Below are 19,148 nucleotides of genomic sequence, written 5' to 3'. Positions count from 1 at the left end.
AAAGAATTATGATTACTTACTATTACTACTATTGTGACTATTACTATTAAAAAATAATCAGTTAAAAGTATGAATTCATTTCTAATGATTCCCGTGATTATATTTTAATTTTACGAAAGCAGCTCATGACATGCAGTAGATGTATAATAATCTTTAATGTTTTAATCGAAAACATTAAAATGAACAGCAGTTCATAAATACTGGCATGTAACAAATGATTTATTTTTTCAAACATAGTATTGAATTCTTTAAACATATGTATTTACATATTTATATGCACAAACCATAGACCACATATAAAGATTTAAATGTATTACACTAACTTTATTTACAACCTATGGCATAAATGAGCAAAAAAGGAGAAAGAAACAACCATTGCAAAAACAAAAATTTCCATCATTAAAGAAAACATCCTTCCCTCAGCACCAAAACAATACAGCTCAGAAAATTACAATATAAAACAAAAATAAATTAGATAAGTAGCAACTATTCCCTTTAGCCTGACTGAGTGGAATGACCAGCTCTTATAATGTGACCCAACAGAAAAGGTCATAAGTGTCACCAGAACTTTGTTTTGTTTTTGCATAAATGAAGCATCGTAAGGAGACTCTCAGATTGTAAGTGAGCCAAATCCGCAGTTTGCTACATGTGCTTCTTCCCATTTTCCAGCTGTATGTGCTTTGCATGCTCCACCACCTTCTTATCATTTTCAGGCTTGAAAAGTGCTTGGATATCCTGCATGGCCTTACAAATGTGCTGTCCAAACCGGTATGAGTCCTGCAGAGAGACAGAGACAAAGAAACAGACACACAAAGACAGAGAGTTGAGTTTTAAAAGTCATCATAATGCTATACATGTGGGTCTTCAGTATGCATTGCTCTCATGTTGTGTCCTTACTGTGTCGGGGCTGGAGAACTTGCTGGAAATGTGGAATGTGATGAGATTTTCCCCCACAATTATATAAGACACACCATACCCATCATCGGCTACCTGGTGGCAGACAAGAGAGGATATTATTATTATTATTATTATTATTATTATTATTATTATTATTATTATTATTATTATTATTATTATTATTATTATTATTATTATTATTATTATTATTATTGTTGTTGTTATTATTATTATAGTGAATCCTGATAAGGACATTATGAAACATTGTGACAAAACATTATGACTGGGTAACTTGTGCACATCTCTAATATAAGGCTATTTAACTCACTGGGCCGAATCCACCACCAGCACCCACATATTTAGGAAACTTGTTGATGTCAACTAAATTGAGCTGCTGCTGTGGAGTTTGGCTAGTAGACAACTTCCAGGGCTCGGAAAGCACCTAAAAGAAAAGATACTGAATGTTAGAGCAGATAGGAAAGGAGAAAGATTGTGAAAGGTAGGTTTAGTGGTAAAAATTGAGAAATAGAAAGCAAAAAAAAAAAGATAAAGAGATTACAGTAGCTCTAACCTTCTTAAGAAATGGTGAGTCAACACCGAGGTATTTGGATACTATGTAGAGACAGAAGAGGTGGCGATCGATACCAGAACCTGTCATGGCCAGGCGATACATGTTTTGATGCTTATCTGCTGCCTTCCGAAACAGGGCATGTCTCTCGGCATTCTTATCACAAAAACAACCAGCACAAAAGAGTAACATATATGACATTAACAACAAAATGACCTTATTTCTGCTAAAGTGTCAGCTTAACCTAACAAGAACATCAGATAGTTCAGAGTCCAGGGCAATAACATACAGAGACACAGTGTCCCTAGGTTCTGGTGACCAAGTCCTACGCAGAACAACATGACCTTTCACAGCATGCCCTCTCAAAATGTGACCTCTTACACTTGCAGCAAGGGTCTAGATACACACCATGTATCTAGACATGTTTCACCCCGAAACCACACATTTAACACCAGATATGTCCAAAGTCTTGTCTAGTAAAGGGCTTTAATGTCCTCAACACCATTGAACCCACCTACTAATACAAATGCATGATGATCAGGTATACATTGTTCAAATCCACAGCACATAATTTAACAGACGTATTTGGTATTATTTTGAGTGTTCCTGATTTATTTAAATGTTTCTATGTGTTCTGTTGTTGTGTTCTGCTTACTGTTGCACTTGCATCCTCCATGGCTCTGACAAATGCAACAGCCTCAGAAGTGCAGGAGCGTACCGTTTCTGTTCGACCGTCTCTGAACATTCGAGTCATTGACGACTCATACGTCAGACAGAACACTCTCTGGTCCTAAAACGCAGATGAATTGAAGTCATTTAGTGATGGTGGATGATAGAATCAAACTTATTGCATCACAATAATGTCAGTAATGTCAAGCCCTACCCTGAACTGTGCCAGCTGCAGGGCCAGCTGAATGAAAGCATCGGGGCTGCACCTGCACTTCTTGATCAGTCCTTTTCCAAACTCAGTAAACAGATGGCCATGGAAGTCGACGTCATCAGCTATCTGCTTGGCTGACAGATATGAAGTCTCAATGACCTCTTGGCACTAAGAGAGGGGAAACAGAAAATCACTCTGGTTCATTTTGGAAAACAAAAAATATTTTAATTGTAGTGCATGATTTAAGGCTCTGCTTTACCTCCTTTGGAATCTGCCACTGTAGTCGAGTGGGATGAGGCAGGCCTTTGTTCACGTCCCCTTTACAGTGTCCCTCCTCTGTGTAGCCAAGATGGAAGCAGTCTGTTGCAAGGACATACTACACAAACAGAAAATGCTGTCTGAACATATCTGCAAATTTTGAATCATTGCTTGACATATACAATATCAACCCACTTTGTTATTTACCTCCCACATATGTCCTACAATTGGAGCATCAGCCCAAGAATGTTCAGTGTTTATACCCATTTTGCCATTTGGATAAGAGATCAAGGTGAAAGACTTGTCAAACCACCTGTTGAAAAAGAAATAGCGATTTTTAAAAAGTTTTTTTGCATGTGGAAATGTATTACTTTGACTCCACTACATTTGAAATATTGTACTTTTGACACCACTAAATTTTATTGTTTCTCATAACATTTGCTTTGAAATCTGCAAATGATTTTTTTTCCTTTTCCAAAATGCAAAAGTTCATAAACTGTACATGGTTTGTTTGTCATAGTCATGGCTCTGTACCTCTATGTTGCTCATGCACTATTTGGAATGGGCAAATAAAATACAAAAATTAAAAATAAATAAATAAATTAGATTTAAAGAAGAAAAAGAAAATTGTAGGGGTGGTCCTTTTGTAAAATTGTGTTTCTATGAGCATTTTTTAGGCTTTGCATCATATTCAACAAGCTTTTCATTCTACAGGTCTACAAGCAAGTCAGTGCATTCAGTTGGTTGGTATAGTCATTAGGTTCTGTAAATGTATTTTGACAGTATATAACACTGAGTTGAGGATGTTTTTTTTAAGTATTTTGATTACTTAAGTATTTTTAAAAGCAGGTACTCTACTACTTTAACTCAAGTAATTATTTGACTCAGCAACTGTCACTTGTATTGACGTATCTATACTTTCACTCAACTAATAGGGCTGTGTACTTTGTCCACCACTGCAAAAAATCTAACCACTGCTGCAGCTAACAGCAGAGATCTTCCCCTCACTTCTCTACATACCTGTCGTAACATTTTCCATGAAGCAGGGACTTGGCATAACTGTCAAGTGAGTTGGTCTTTGCAGGGTCATAACCCTGCGGCTCATCATCGAGTGACAGGAAGAAGGCAGCTGACTCAATGGCGTCCAGAGACACTTTGTTTCCACCCTGGCTGAAATATTTGATCCGAGCTCGAGCCCATGGAACTCTAAAAGGGGATGTCAGAGTAAGACCATTTCCATCTTATTTGGAGCATGTGTCTTGTGCATCTGTGTGTGTTTGTGTGTGTGTGTGTGTGTGTGTGTGTGTGTGTGTGTGTGTGATCATAGACCTATTTCCTGCAGTCAGGGCAGCTAATTTGAGCTCTCCTGGCTGGGGCTCTGACGTGTCATTGAGGATCCTTTGAAACTGCATCTCAAGTTCACTGGGTAAGAGGTGGCGTCCTCCTGTATACAGCCACACTTTGAAGAAACGGCCCTTGTGGTAGACAACCAGGTGCTTACGGTCAGTCAGGTGCTGCACAATATCTGCCAACAAGAAAAGGAAGCACGGGTGGACAGAGGTGGCCGAAATAAGAGGAAAGTTACAGAGAGCAAATTTAAATTGTAGAATATGAGGAACTGGTATAATCTCTTTGTACAAATAGACTAGTGAATGCTCCCTTTATCCCACATACATAATCCTTAGCTCTTGTTTAGAGGTTAAACCAGCACTGGAGCGCAGCAGCCTGAAATTTTTAAGCCTTTGCACTTTCAAAACTCAATTAGTGATTTAACAGCTCATTGAAAAACTGTGTTATGATCTCAGGTGTGAACCCAGGTCAGCTGTTTACCTGTTTCAATCCCAGGGATGCGGGTTGTGTTAAATATCCTTTCCATCTGAGTGGAACACATAGGAACAGTCCCTAAAGCCCTCAGCTGGGAACAAAAAAGACAAAGAAATCAACACAGAGAAGGATTAAGTATGCACAGTTTTACAGTTACAATGTAGCTTAACTAAATTAAGGTTAGAGAAGAGCAGTGCTTAAGTCGCAGTAAGCATTACCGGTGCATGTTCACCACGTTCCAGTTTGCGTCTGTACTGCAGCATGGCATGAACCATATTCCCTGCCCGCGCAGCCTGTCGGTGAGTGGGGGTCAAGTACAAGAGGTCCTAAACATTCACCACAAAGACAACGCAGACATATCCAGTCAACACACAGAAACAGAAAGCAGAACAAATTTAAATTACATATTATTTAAGTGAAAATAAAGGTTTTTGCTTTAATTTATCTGTATGAAGTAAATGTTGAGCGTACAATATCAAAGCTATAGAATAATAATACTTCCAGCGTTTAGATGGGTTCCCTATACGCCTCGATTTCACAGTGTAATTCTGTACTGGGTGGCGAATTTGCAAATCCTAGGATCTGATATTTTTACTCTAACCCTAACCAGTTCCACTCCTCTTGTGAAAACCTAACCAATCAAACCAGTGAAGGAAATTAGTTCTGGCCACCCACAGGGAGAGTAGGACACTCCTTTGCCATCCTAGGATTCGCAGATTTGCCACGGGCTTCCATCTCCCAAGAAAATCAAGATTTACGGCACAAAGGAAGTGTGTCAATCACTGTGCAACCGAAACAGGAAGACGATAGTGCTTTTGTTTTGGACAGTAGTTATTGGTGGGTATCCCCAATTACCAAAGAACATTAGTGTAAGTTCTTTGTAGTTCTTCAAGTTCTTTAGTATCCCCAGTAGTGGAAATGGCAGAGATTGGAACAATTAAAATTACTGTGGAAACTGATCATTGATTGGCTCTTAAATGGTAAGCGATCCACATGTCTTTGCAAGAGTAACGCCAACAATAATACCATTTGGAAACGCTCATGACAAGTTTGGTGAAGAATTAAAGATTTTTCATCATTTAGTACTTCTCTTTAAAAAAAAGTTCAATTTATGTGCTATTTTCACACCTTTTTCTGTATCATTTTTGTAATGATATGATTAAAAAAATAACATTACTAATACATTCCACTGGTATTACAGGCTGACTTAATGACAGTCTGTCTTACCATAATATAGTAGTTGCTGTTCACCATGATAGGACTCCTGCCCCTGAGGTAGATGTACTCTTCCCACCAGTCACTCACCTACAGAAGATAACACATCATTATCGTACAACATTATAATTCAATTGAATTTGAGTTCCACTGTTAATCACTTGTTAACACTACTCACATAATTTGTCGCCCACCAGGATTTTAAGTTCAGGTATCTCTGTAGCCGGGCTGCTTTGGAATCTTTGAAGTCATTAGCCAAAATCTCCATTTGGTTGTACTGTTCACTGTCCAGCAGGGGACGGACTGACTCCAGGTACTGTGGGGGGTGGGGGGTGGGTGTTTGTTGTCAGGACAAAGGAGCAGTGTTATGTAGAAACACAGCTGGTAAAACAGAGCAGCTGAGATACACAAACAGAAAACCTGGAAGACATCCAGCACATTTTAATATACTACTGTATCATTTACAAGGTGCAGGAAGGCAGCTAGAACAGCAGATGGTGGTACAGGTGAACTATGACTGTATGGTCTAACAAGTTACATTCATCACATGGTTTGAAAAGAATTCACTGTGTGCAAGATATGAAGTTATTAAGAGATAACATGACAGATGGTGATATATAGATGTCAGGTTACCCTAAATAAAATGCATGCATTTAGTGTAGGGATGAACGATATTGGATTTTTTGCCGATATACAATATACCAAAATAAAAAAAAATCATTTGGCCAATAACCAATATCGATGTATCCACATTTTCCTGATATATATATTTCCCATTTTCCCTTTTTGCAAAATAAGAAAAATACTTCACTTGGGTTGATGTTTTGTTCTTGTTCTCTTTATCAATAAAAAAAAGAAATCTGTTTGTGATATGGGCAGAAATCAGCATGTTAGCTAACTCCAATATTTCATTTTAAAGCCAATATCTGCCGATATCAATGATGTGCCGATATTATAGTACATCCCTAATTTGGTGTGTTTCCATGTCATTAATTTCAAGAAGCCGCATGTGTGTTTGTGGTCATAGGTGCTGTGTAATTTCACACCCTGCGAATTGTATCATCCACACTGGGCACAGGAAGCCTGGGTAACGAGGCCTGGAAACTGTAGAGCAGCGGCCTCCGCCCTGAGAACATCTTCACCAGGCTCTGGTTACACACAGACAACACAGAGAAAATCATACACATATTATAGTACACTAGATTATCCCTGATGACAAACAAGAATCAATCATACCCTCTGTACTAAGTGAGGGATGGGAAAAAGATTGTGCAATGATAGCAAGACATTTTGATTTAAAGATTCAGGCAGAGTGAATGAATTACAGATTGACAAACGCACCAGCCACACTTTGGTAGACGTGCTCATTTTCCCGTGGGATTCGAAAATCCATCCATGGTACGAGAGTAGAGCTTTGAGAGTGTATCTCAAGAGGTAGATGAGGAACAGCCACAGCCCCGTGGCAAACAGGATGGCGCTCAGCACTGCTCGGGTCTGCACTGACATATAGTCTCTGCTCAGAAAAGGCACAACGATGCCTTTGTCAGCAAGAAGGTGTGGTATCAAAAACTGCAGAATAACTTTGCGTTTAAACAACTGGATTACTGCTCATCTGAAAAAACCTAAACATCCAGAAGAATACTTAAAAACTGAGCCACCACAAGGGAGGACATAACAATGGTTGCAGGAGATTTCTGACCTGTGTGGTAGGTTTTCCTTGATTGCGTCCATCATTCCTAGTGAAGGGTCTATGCGGATGTACAAGGAACTCATCATGGCGATCACAACTATCAGCCAACTGGATGGACTGGCAGGATAAACTCCAGCCAATACACCATTCTGTAAATGAAAGGCAACAAGATTCAACATAAACACAGTCATCAGAGTCTGTGTTTTATTCAGATGATGAATGAATGAAAATCACAGCTTGTTTGTAATCTTACTGAGTGACGCCACATTTTAAGCACTGATAACAAAAGCTACATCTGAAGTGTTGGCAAATGTACCTTGAACTGAATGGCTCGCTTCTTCCATGCTGTCACTCCAGACAAGTAGATGTTTTTGATGACCTCCTGACTCAGTTTAAGGTCCACGCCATCTGGGCGCACAGTGAACTGGAAGCCCACTGCCTGATGGGCCTCAGCCATCTCCGAATAGCACTAACACTGAAATAAAAGAGAAGCTTTTTAAGTCATCAGGTTTTTTAAACTGGAAATTATGACCCTGAAAAAGAATAAAAAAGTTTAGCAAAAGATGTTGGTGCTGATGGAAATATACAGAAAACTTTAACAGCTGGTTAACTACTCCATATATTTCAATGTAAAGTTTGTATCATTTTTTTAAAATCACTTTTAAAGTCCATGAGGTCTTAAGCTCATTTCTAACAAGGCGTTATATGCTTTTAATGTCATCTAAATACTTATTTAATCCTGTAAACTCTGGATGCCATTCCTCCCAAGATTTCAATGTCTATATTTCGTATCTTCCAGTATAGAAGAAGTAAGGAACGCTTCACCTACAAAATGACCATTTGTTTATCAGTTAGTCAAGCCTTGTTAGCTTGAATTCGTGAAGAAAACATTTTTTACTCATGCCTCCACAGAAAATGGCAAACATACTGATTTACTGGTTGACTGGGAACCACATTTAATAACAACAAAACTATACCAGAACATCAGTTTACAGACTCCTGCAGAATAACTGAAGTCTCATTTATCCAGTGGGATGCTCAGTACATAAATTTTAAGAGTGGAGTCTGACTCTGAAGAGAGCACAGATAGTAACACTTTCAGTTCAGTTTTAAACATTAAGGTTTTAGTGGAAATACATGTTTGTGAAGCACTTAGCACATGACTGAATAAATGAGTAAGTTACTGGATAATTTCATATTGTTTTGTTGTTTTTAAACATGGTCCCCAATTGATCAATAAATCAACATGCTCCCTGTTTTCTGTGGAAGCATATGACAAAAACTACATGTTATTCATGAATTCAAGGTAACATTACATGCATAACTGATTTATAAAAGGTATTTTTTTGGGTGAAGTATTCCTTTAAAGATCAGAGAGTACACTTTTATTCCTACATGTTCTCCAAAGGAGAAATTTGCTGCAAAGAAACAAATCTTCATTGTACCATGCATTTGTTTTAGAATCCTTTGGTATTCCATTCACCATTACTATACCAATAAGTAAAAATGATCTGATATCTACATTTTTTTGACTAATTTTACAAGAATGAATAAAAAACCTGCTTCAACTTTCACATATCTGACGCACAGTATGGACTTTATTTGAAAGAAAGTTGTGACGTCTGTAGTGTTTGCTCAAAATGTGATAGGGAAGGCTACTGATACAGGATTCATAGATTTTTGCATGACAAAATGCACATGTTATAAAGTTGAAAGGGTCCAGTCTTTGTCTTTTAAATCCAATGCCTATATGGCATTCCAAATGAAAATATTTGGGGTTAATAAATCACTCCATGTAATGACCAAGGCAGACGGGTATAGGATTACTTTTTCCATGTCATATGACTGAACAGTCACCAAGTGGGACAAAGTTCAACAGCCAGATATAGCAGTACACCGGCTGAGCATGTGCTAGACCTCAGATGGGCATGAAAATATAAACACAGAGCACAACCAACAGATGACTGCTAAACCCAGTGACATTAATGAACATTGTTTGGTATCTAATAGACAATTTCAAGGTCGACAGTTATTTTCACTAAAATGAAATGACTACTGCTGGTCATTTAACTTCCCCATCATGATATTCACCTGTTTTTTTTTTTTACACACATGGCATAACACAACAAACAACACACTTTAAGATTTTAGCTTTTTCAGCCTATATTTGTAAAAACATGGAGTTTGCACAACAAGAATCAAGCAGAGAAACCTCTGTAGATAACACAGCATGCAGATCTGAATAAGAATTAGAAATAAAGACAGATCAATACTTTACCCACGTCAGAACAGAGTCAGTTAATCCACTCAGGCAAAGGAAAGCTGTGACTTTGGTTTGTGACAGTGAGGCAGTGAAATTCCTCTGTACTCAGACTTGTATGCTCTGTGTGACTCCAGTGCCCTTGATGTGGCTTTCCTCAGGTAGTGAGATCAGAGCTGTTGTCCCCTGTGCTTTCCAACCCTCCCTCTCTCCCCCTTCCCCAACACCACACTCATGCTCACTCTCTCTCTCTCTCTCTCTCTCCGCCTGTTCCTCTCTCACCCGTGACATGCTTTTTTTTTGGTAACCAGACTCCAGACATAGACAGTGCCAAGCCTTGTGTGCCTTGGGGTCTCTGCTGTGTAACTGAATCTGCTGCAGTGCTGTGTGTTTGGATGTAACTGAGAGCAATGTGACGTTTCCTTCCTGTGGCTGGGAGTGCAAGCTGTGATAATAAGAATATAATAGTGTGATAAGAATAACTGCATACAACACTAAGATTTGATTTTCTAAGATTTTATTGTCAACAGATTCAAATGTTGGGACTTTCTCGATTTACGTGTTACAAAATGGGACAGAATGTTTTTTATCTATCGAAGATGGTTAATATTTTCTTTCTTGTGTGACATTTTTGTAGGTCATTTTAAAACTTTGAAGTACTTATTTTATAGTCCTTATTCATAAATAATCTTTATTAACCAAGAAATATCCCATTGGGATTTTGAATCTAACATACATGCAATAATAGCAGTGAATAAATGTATACAGAATATACATCACTGAGTCCATTTTCTGGAAAAGCAGTCTGATAAATACCAGAGTGCAAATAGAAACATGGTTAAATGGAATTATAATAATTTACAATGGAGTAAGGTACTGAAATAGCCAACATACTTCTTGAGTCTTTTTCTGCTTAGTTATTTTCAAAAGCACAAATGGAAATCTTACATATTTTTTTTTTACTGTAACAGCACTTTAATTTGAGCATCTGTTAATATAAACAAATCATTGCAAAAAAAAACACTGTTACACTGTGCTTTATAAGTCAGACTGCAGCATGCCCTTATAAACACAGGTGAGTCAAATTACTTCAATATTTAGTCAGTTACTAAAAACAAATTACATGGGATTTTTTATAATTAGGAACGCAATCAAATGAATTATTTAAAAAACAATCTGAATCCTTGTGATACTTTGATATCTTCAAAAATCAGACATTAAAATTATTGCACCTTAAACTAAAAACAAGTGTCCCTCAAACAAGTCTTTTCTTCTCTTGAAACAACTAATGACATTTTTAATGCAAATGACAAACTCAGAGAAAAACAGTGTGTGTTACATGAAGTAACAACAGTGAAAAAAGCACTTCTGCACATTCAAATCTGTGCAGAAATCATGTTTACTATGCAAGCCTTTGGTCAGAGACTGAATCCTCATTTAGACCCAGTGATTACAGTGTTCCTAATGAATGGATCCAAAAAGCTCTCTCTGACATAAGCTCCTGTCCACACCTCATCTGTGGAGCGTAACCTGCTTTATGCTCTGGAACCTAAGGGAACAGATATGATAAGGGTGATCACAGAGGCGACAAGCTAAAGCCTAATTCACATCTTTTGTTTGTTTAGTTTTACCAACAAAAAGTTTATCACATGGGCATCTCAAGACATAAATTAGGTTTATTTTTATTATATGTGAAACTCCCCTTATTGGAAATTTTTGCCATGTCTTTGGATGTCTAAATACATTGGTTTTCCAGGTGTTATGCATTAAGCAGTTGCCACAAGGATAGTTTCCTTGTGAGCCAGGAGAGTCTATTTTGAAATGGACAATATGCTGGCTCTGACCAATATATTGCACAGATTGTTTTGATCTGAGTGTTTTTATTATGAATACATTTTAAGATTTTGTTCTGTTATATGATGGCTGAAGCCTAACGTCTTTTCCATCTATTTGATTGTAAATGGTAAATTTTGTAAATATGTTGTGCTTGGTGTTTGATTGTCTCTGTAGTAACACTATGTTCATTTTATAGTCACTTTCCCTTGCTATTCAAGACTCAGTGATTGACACAGGTGTTCTGCATTAAGGCTAATCCAGTGTTGTTCTCCCAGCTGTTTATACTGTTGATTTCACTTGCTTGTTATGCCTTGAAGAAGGTCTCTGACTAAAATCTTGCATAGTAAAGATGATATTTGCACAGATTTCAGTGTGCAGGTGTGCTTTATTTCACTGTTGATAATGATTCAGCTCCAGCACTTCAATAGCAAGTCGAAATGCTGAGTGAGCGCAGTATTTCCAAGATTACATGAGGTAGCAACCAGAACAAAACAGGCCAGATCACCACAAAGACTAGACTTCATTTTTAACAGGGTGGTGAATTTTAGATTCTCAGACAAGAACCTCATTTGTCACAATTCAGCTCTTCGGTTGGACAAAAAAGAGGGAGACACACAGGTAAAGTTAACTAATAAAATGATTATTTAGTAGTCAAAATAAGCCAAACAAATTGCTCCAAATGAGTAGGACAAATCTGTAAAGACAGTAGTGCAGGGAGTGGCTAAGTGGAAATCTGCTGTAGTGGGTTTACACTGTAATGGGAAACAAAAGACAAAAAGCAAAGGTGTGATGAGAAGGTATGCCAGCCAAAGACTGACTGACTGCTGCTGCTGCTCTTATGCATGGGGCACAGCAGGCACAGGTGTGTCCAATGACACTGATTGCAGTCAGTCAATCAAGTCTGCAGCCCTGAAATGACAAGACACAGCACCAGCAGAGGAAACAAGCAGAGGGGCCATCACAAAATAAAATGCATTTTACATATTCAGCATTTACAGCTAGTCAAAACAAATTACCCCAATTAATTACCACCACAAAATGGAGCACTTGTCCAAGAAACGTTATATGTCAAATGCACATTTGATTATTTTAAAATTGACATATTTTGAAGACATAAACAAAAAAAAAATCAAGTAATGCTTGATTATGTAACTATTAACTAATTATAGTTACTTATATTTTACAATGTGATTAGATAATCCCAATTACTACCAACCCTTCTTACAAATTAACCTTAAATTAGGCTTGGAAAGTCATTTACATAAAATGGAAATATATATATATATATATATATATATATATATATATATATATATATATATATATATATATGATTAGTGTTAGAAAGCCCACACTTTTAATGTGTTGTTGACTTGTTTAAGTTTAGTTTCATTCACTAGTTTGTTTCTCTGTATGTTTTCCCATGCCCCATGCTCATGAACGCACCACAGTTGCTCTGACGCTATTAAGTGCACCACACCTGTGTGTGAAATGCAGTGCCCTGAAGTTTAGTTTGCCCTGTAGTTTCCTTCCTAAAACAACAGTGGATACATGATAGTTTTCCTTTGCCTTTACCGTCATTTGCTTGTACCCTGCTGGTTTATTGTTGTGTGTAAATGCCAGAAGGTGAGTCTCATGACATTATACTGTAGAAGTTGAATGCTAACATTGTGTTAATGTGTATTTGTTTAGCTTTGCATATAAGCAAATGTTATCTTATGCTGGTGCATGGTCAAAGCTAATAAGCTAATTCATGCTGCCTGTATGCCTCGTGTGAGGTGATTTGTTTAAGTTATATGATCCACATATTTGAGTAATGAATACAGTCCTTTGTTACATTAGTTATCTTATTATGTTGCGTATTATGTATGGTGTTTGCTGTACTGATTGTTATTTGTATTGCTATTACAGGTCACAGCCAAATAAATCAACCTTCAACAGGACATCTGTATCCATGTTCTTTAATGGGAACATCACTCTCCTACTACGCCTTGCCTCTCTAAACCAGCTAAATGTTGTTTTTGTCCATTGCAACTGGATGTAAGGCTTGTTTGCTATTGTTTGTCTGTTTTGTTTTGCTTCGCTCTTTATTTTTACGTTTGAACTAAAAATTAATTCATTCATTCATTCAAAGGACTGAGACTTTAACACAAGAGATAATAGCGATAATCCGCCTCAGGAGCTTATCTCTTTGTTTGGGAAAGATGCTGGCACTAAAACACTCAGCTGTGAAAACATTAAGTAGTAAAAAGAATCTAACTATATCATTAAAAGGGAAGATGAAGAAAGATGTAAGCACTGAAACACTCAGCCACAAAAGCACTAAGTAATAAAAAGTAGCTAAATATAACATTAAAAGTGAAGATAAAACACAGCTTCATAGCAGGTGGAGATGGGTAGAGGAGGAAGAACCCTGAGGGAGAACGTTTGGAGATTCATTCTTGCAATAGTGTTGTGCTCTATACTTGGCATCAGGACCTGGTCACCTACAACTGTCCCCTGTCCTGCAAATGCCACTTTCTCAGCCCTGTGCACCTAAAAAGAAGAAAAAAGGACAAAGCCCATTTTGACTGTGGTTCAAACTAAGAAAGTGAGAAAGTCAAAATGTTTTTTTTTCATCGACACAGTCTCGTTAATACCTTTCCCCATCTCTGTGACTGCACACAGAATGATGTCACCACATTTTCTGAGTTGTTCCCACCAATAACGAGCAGCCTATCAGTTGCACCAAGGAAGTAAAGAGTAGGGAGGTCTGCATCTGCTCTGGTGAGGGTGGGAAGCAGCTCAGACCAGGAGTCTAATGGACAGAGAGAATACAGAGGCACCATTTTTTAGGCACCCGCATTAGCGTCTTAAGCCTCATTAACACATGCAGCTTTTCCCGGTAATGTTCTAGCATTTTCCCAGTAAGGGGTCATGTGTGAATTGGAGCCAGAATCGATTATCTGGTAAATCTGCACTGGCAGTTTCCCATCGCAAGATCCAATAACATCACAGGTAATATACAGGAGCATTACTGGGACGGGCAAAGAGTTATTTCTAAAATTAAAAATGCTGATGACAGAATTTAATCTGCGACCTGTTTACAGCAGCGACTCAGCGACTATAAAGAACAAGCAGTTTGGACACCAATGTATTTTGTTCACTGGGCAGAGGTGGAAACAAGGGAGCTCCTCTCTGTCCATGCAGAGAACGAAATTAACAGGCAGCTGGAACCGTGAGAGACGCTGTAGTTTATGAGAAGATTACAAAGACTCTTCGTGACCATGGCAAGGGCCAGTCTCTGTCGAGGTTTTCGTCTGCAGTTGTTTGTCGTATAAGAGTTGGTTCCAACAGTTTAAGTACACCCTCAAAGTTGTTGAGGACAATTGACCAAAAAACCTTGCTGTGTGCTCTTTATCGCTTCCACGTTCTTCTCTCCAAGCTACTCTGTTCTTGAACAAATGGACTAACAGCTGCTACTCGTTGGTTCCTGTATTTCCTCAGCCTCACATGCCGATCTTTTTCAGATTGGTTAAGACTTCTGTCCAATTCATCTTCCAACACTCTTTTAATGCTTCTTCTGATGTGCTGAATGCATTCCTCTCACTCATGTAGATGACAAAAAACATTTCTTGTCTTGTATTAAATATTGAAAGCATTCTTCTTCCTCTTCCTCTTCCTCATTTGTGCCTTTGCTGGAAGATTGCAATAACAGCTTGAAGGTGTTGGTGGCCTACTGTTTGGCCTTGTCCCATGGCCCTGCCCCATCTATTACAGGCATTGCAGTGTTCCATGTGAACAGGAGCAAGACAGGAATATTCTGTAGAGCTATATGTGTGAACAGTGAAAATCACTAGTAGTGCCTGCAAGATATTTCCAGTAATTTACTGGGAACTATGTGTGAAAAGGCTTTAGAAAATGGTCTTACTGGTTATATAAGTTTTCTGGGCTCTGGCTTTGGCCAAACAGGACTATGACGGTCTGCTCTACCTTGCCTTGTGTTGTATTGCAGCAGTAGTTTCTCTCCAGTCCTCTGGATGCTCCCCAACACATAGAGACAGTGGCCAAGGCTAGTTGCAAGGGGCACATCATGGGATAAGGACATGGTGAACTGGAAGTCAGTGAGTGGCAGTGAAGAGACAAACCTGAGACGGATATTATATTCAGTCACTAATACACCAACTAACAATCAATGGATGCTTTTCTGGAAGATGGTAAACTACCAGCTAAACTATACTGACAAAAAAGAAGACACAAACCTCCACGTGTCCTCCCATGGGTCATAACGTTCTACAGCTGTGTAAAGGGCCGTGCTGGAGTCTGGGGTCACCAGTGAGTCCAAGTACCATCCTCCCACAGCGTAAATACAGCCTTCACAGGCCACTGCACTGAAGTGCCTTCTGTGCTGTGGACGCAACAGATGGTGACAGCTTTCTTTAGTGTTACATCAATGACTGCGGATGGATAGGCACGAGATGTTGTTTTTTGAGTAAGAGCAACTGGTCATCAGCTCAGTTCACAAACTAGAAAACTATCTCACCTTGATCAGAGGAGCTGTGGCGGCCCACGTATGAGTAAAGGGATTATACCTTGAGGAGGCCATCTTGAACTCCCAGCCTCTCCTCACAGGTTGTCGGTAGCCTCCTATTATATACAGGTAGTTATACAGGACCACTGTAGTGAAGCACCACTTATCAGCCCTGAAAGGGAGCTCTGTAACTGGAAGCCAATCTCCGCTGTGCTCTGACCCTTTCAGGGTGAAGATATGCCGGGCATGCTCTGTTTCTGGGTCGTTCCAGGAAGTCAGGTTTTCTTTCCTCAGGCTGCAGATACGTCGGTCTCCTTGTACCCTCAGGTGAACGACTTCATCCTTATCTGCATCTTTCAGACACCTGACGGGTGAATTTGTTTTAGGGACAAGAAAAAAAACAAGTAGTCCACTCAGTCCTTGTAGTGAATAATATTATGTTTTGTACACTAAAAAAAAATAAAAATAAAATTGTAATGATGGATTTCTCCTCTGAACACACACATAAATCATTAGCTATACAGTTATCACAGGCCGACAAAAAATGTGAGATTATTAATTTTTCATGAATACTTAACTCGTAGTAATGAATAAAGTTAGGCTTTAAAACACATTACATATTTAAGTATTTTTTCATGACACAAAATGTCCTCAATTTCTGAAGTATATCCTAAAAACAGTGTGTTGAAAAATTCCAGAGATGAATATTCTGTTAACATAATCGATAAGCTGCATTATAAGATGATTGTGTCATTAAAAAAGCAAATCAGAACAGTATTTACATATTTAAACTGTATTACTCCTATTCATTTTCTAGGGACACTTAGATCCACTGACCATTCCAATGGACAGATATTTTTGAAAAAACCCAGAGTAAAAGCTTCAGATCTTTTATAGGATATTTTATCATTTGCACGACATTACTTGTCATGTTTATTTTAAACACAGTATAAAACATAAATGATGAGCTTCAGCAAAATGATTTATAGTCTGAAATGTGCCTTGTTTAATACATCCATGGTTTGCTATGCTTGTGTAAAAAAGGGGGCGTGGCTTGACTGCTGTACACTTGAGATGATGTGGAACGCTGTGATTGGCTTGCAAACATCAATCAAATACTGCTGCGTTCCAGATAACTGGGAAGAGGAGATATTCCTACCTTCTTCTAAAAAAAGTACAATGGAAAACCATTCAAAGTCGGAGTTCCTACTTAAAAATTCAGGACAATGGCAGCATCAATGGAGGTAGTGAAGATATACAGATCACAGTATACTGAAGTAGCTAAAATAGATTAACCTAGCTGTTCGCAAATAGGCAAGTAAAGGACATTTTTCGATATGTTTCCAAGTATAAAAATGTATAACAGCGTCTGTTACCTTATGCACAGTTTTTTATCTGTTTTGCTCATTCATGCAAGGAGGCGGCCCCGCTGACGATGCAATTATTCACGGACTAGCCACAGAAACACCAGTTTGTCACTGTCTGTCATGTTTTTTTCCTTACGTTTGGTGTTGTGCGCCTGGAACGCTTGGAAGTCAGAAGTCGGAAATTTGAACTGGGAAATTCTGACTTCCAACTTTGAAAGGAACGCAGCATAAGTCTGTGCATCTGAGGGAAGTCAGATGAAGGTTATCATAGATCAACACATCCTAGAAAAGTTGCATCCAGTGGAATGGGCGGGGGATCTGGACAGGCTAATGTCATGTAATTATACCGTTTAGCATTGCATACTTGATGAGGTGAGGCAGCTCCAGCAGGTTTCTACTCAGGTAGGTGAACACTGTCATCTTTAGCTCCACACAGCAGATCTCTTGAGCCAGACTCAGGTAAGACAAGCAGTTACCTGGGCTCAGCTCATCTGACAGGACTGACAGGCACTTTGAGAGGAAGGCCTCAGCCAGTAGATAGCTGCTGACCTCCAGAGTCAGAGGGGGAGAAAACAAGTGAGGATGTTTTGGGGTGAATCTTAGTGCTGAATTTGCAAAGGAGAGCATGAGATGTACAATGCAGGGATGAATAAAACATAAAGATATAAAGTCTGCATACCTGGATGTGTGTTCCCAACTCCTGCCGAGGGACATTAAACTTATTATGGAAGGAGAACTCGAGGAGATTGTGGAAGACAGAGGAGGACACATGGTCCAGGTAGATGAGGCTCTCTGAGGTCTCTCTCATCCTGGACTGGGACAAGGCTCGGAAATACTCGCTGCACTCTGAGAGCCTCCCAAGGTCCACCTTGAATTGAATGATTAAACCAAAATTTAGTTTTTGATTACGCTGTACAGTTGGGAGATTTTTTTTTTTTTACTTACATGGAATGCACATGTGCTGGTTTGGACTGTAACTGTGGTTTCATCTTCATCTGTGCGAAGTTGATATGTGCGAAGTGCCTCATTGGTTTTCCACTCATCTGAGTCTGCTTTGCATGATCCTCTATCTGAGATACCTGGAGATGCTACCCGATTTTTGACTACTGGAAAAGCTCCCCAAACTCTTGTAAGAACATATTTCAGCCATAAGCTCACCCACTCAAAGAGTATCATAAAACTTTGCCTGATAGGATTCATCTCACTGTCTGTCTGATCTAAGTTTAGCCCATCATAACACGTCTTATGCTGCCTGTACCATGTTATCTGTTAAAACTCCAAAGGCTTAAAGATGATATGCAGCACTCACACATCCACTGCTCCAATCACACATTCAGAGTGTCACTGTAAGTGCTCCAAAAAAGGGAAGACAAGCCCCCTGAAGAATTCCAAACAGCCGCTGTAATGGAAAAATACAGGACAGAACAGTTTAGTCCATGAAACATCGTCTTCCTTTCCCTGCTGCAGCTCTCTCAGTCACGTGCCCTCTGACAGCAAAAATAGCAAAGCAGCTGAGAGGAAAGATTTAAGGCCACATGCCAACAAAAACAGCTTGTTAAAGAAGGTAAAGCAGAAAGGCTACATCTTCAACTTCAAGGATTCCTGTTTGTTTGCAACAGATCCAGTCGATTCAGAAGTGTCCCTCAATCTTTGAGCAGTGTGCTCTTTCAGGCAGATCTATTCTTGGCATGTGGAGGTGGGACAGCAGTCAACTCTTCAAGATGAAACACAGTCTCCTTCACACTTCTCTCAACGTCATCACAGGGCAATCAAGTTACTTGGCAGTTAAACGAGAGTAACTATGTTTCACAAGGTGTTTCAGTACATTTGTTCTATATCTTTT

General features: G+C 38.9%; 2 protein-coding genes across 3 annotated transcripts; both read right to left on the bottom strand.

Annotated features, from left to right (window-relative positions):
• Positions 1-201: 201 nt before the first annotated feature.
• Positions 202-9,794, bottom strand: cpt1b (carnitine palmitoyltransferase 1B (muscle)). 2 transcript variants are annotated; one of them, XM_088079911.1, is made up of 19 exons: positions 9,611-9,794; positions 7,649-7,807; positions 7,342-7,481; positions 6,984-7,155; positions 6,689-6,790; positions 5,821-5,958; positions 5,655-5,732; positions 4,646-4,753; positions 4,434-4,518; positions 3,933-4,128; positions 3,624-3,809; positions 2,811-2,916; positions 2,605-2,721; positions 2,349-2,513; positions 2,121-2,255; positions 1,469-1,621; positions 1,226-1,339; positions 898-990; positions 202-777 (listed from the first exon to the last, which is right to left on the bottom strand). In XM_088079911.1, the coding sequence occupies exons 2-19, from the start codon at positions 7,787-7,789 to the stop codon at positions 643-645; spliced, it is 2,364 nt and encodes a 787-aa protein (XP_087936037.1). In that variant the 5' UTR covers positions 7,790-7,807; positions 9,611-9,794; the 3' UTR covers positions 202-642. The 2 variants fall into 2 exon arrangements, with proteins under 2 accessions (XP_087936037.1, XP_087936036.1); XM_088079910.1 differs by having other exon boundaries at positions 9,615-9,794.
• A 2,713-nt stretch (positions 9,795-12,507) lies between these two features.
• Positions 12,508-19,058, bottom strand: LOC121950549 (kelch repeat and BTB domain-containing protein 2). The gene is made up of 8 exons (XM_042496582.2): positions 18,251-19,058; positions 17,985-18,173; positions 17,670-17,854; positions 15,951-16,302; positions 15,670-15,815; positions 15,401-15,555; positions 14,068-14,225; positions 12,508-13,963 (listed from the first exon to the last, which is right to left on the bottom strand). The coding sequence occupies exons 1-8, from the start codon at positions 18,503-18,505 to the stop codon at positions 13,781-13,783; spliced, it is 1,623 nt and encodes a 540-aa protein (XP_042352516.2). The 5' UTR covers positions 18,506-19,058; the 3' UTR covers positions 12,508-13,780.
• Positions 19,059-19,148: the final 90 nt, after the last annotated feature.

The sequence above is a fragment of the Plectropomus leopardus genome, chromosome 7, assembly GCF_026936395.1.
Source record: "Plectropomus leopardus strain MGB_pleo_1.0 chromosome 7, ASM2693639v1, whole genome shotgun sequence".
Classification (NCBI taxonomy): Eukaryota; Metazoa; Chordata; class Actinopteri; order Perciformes; family Serranidae; genus Plectropomus; species Plectropomus leopardus.
This window is presented reverse-complemented; position numbering and strand designations above follow the sequence as displayed.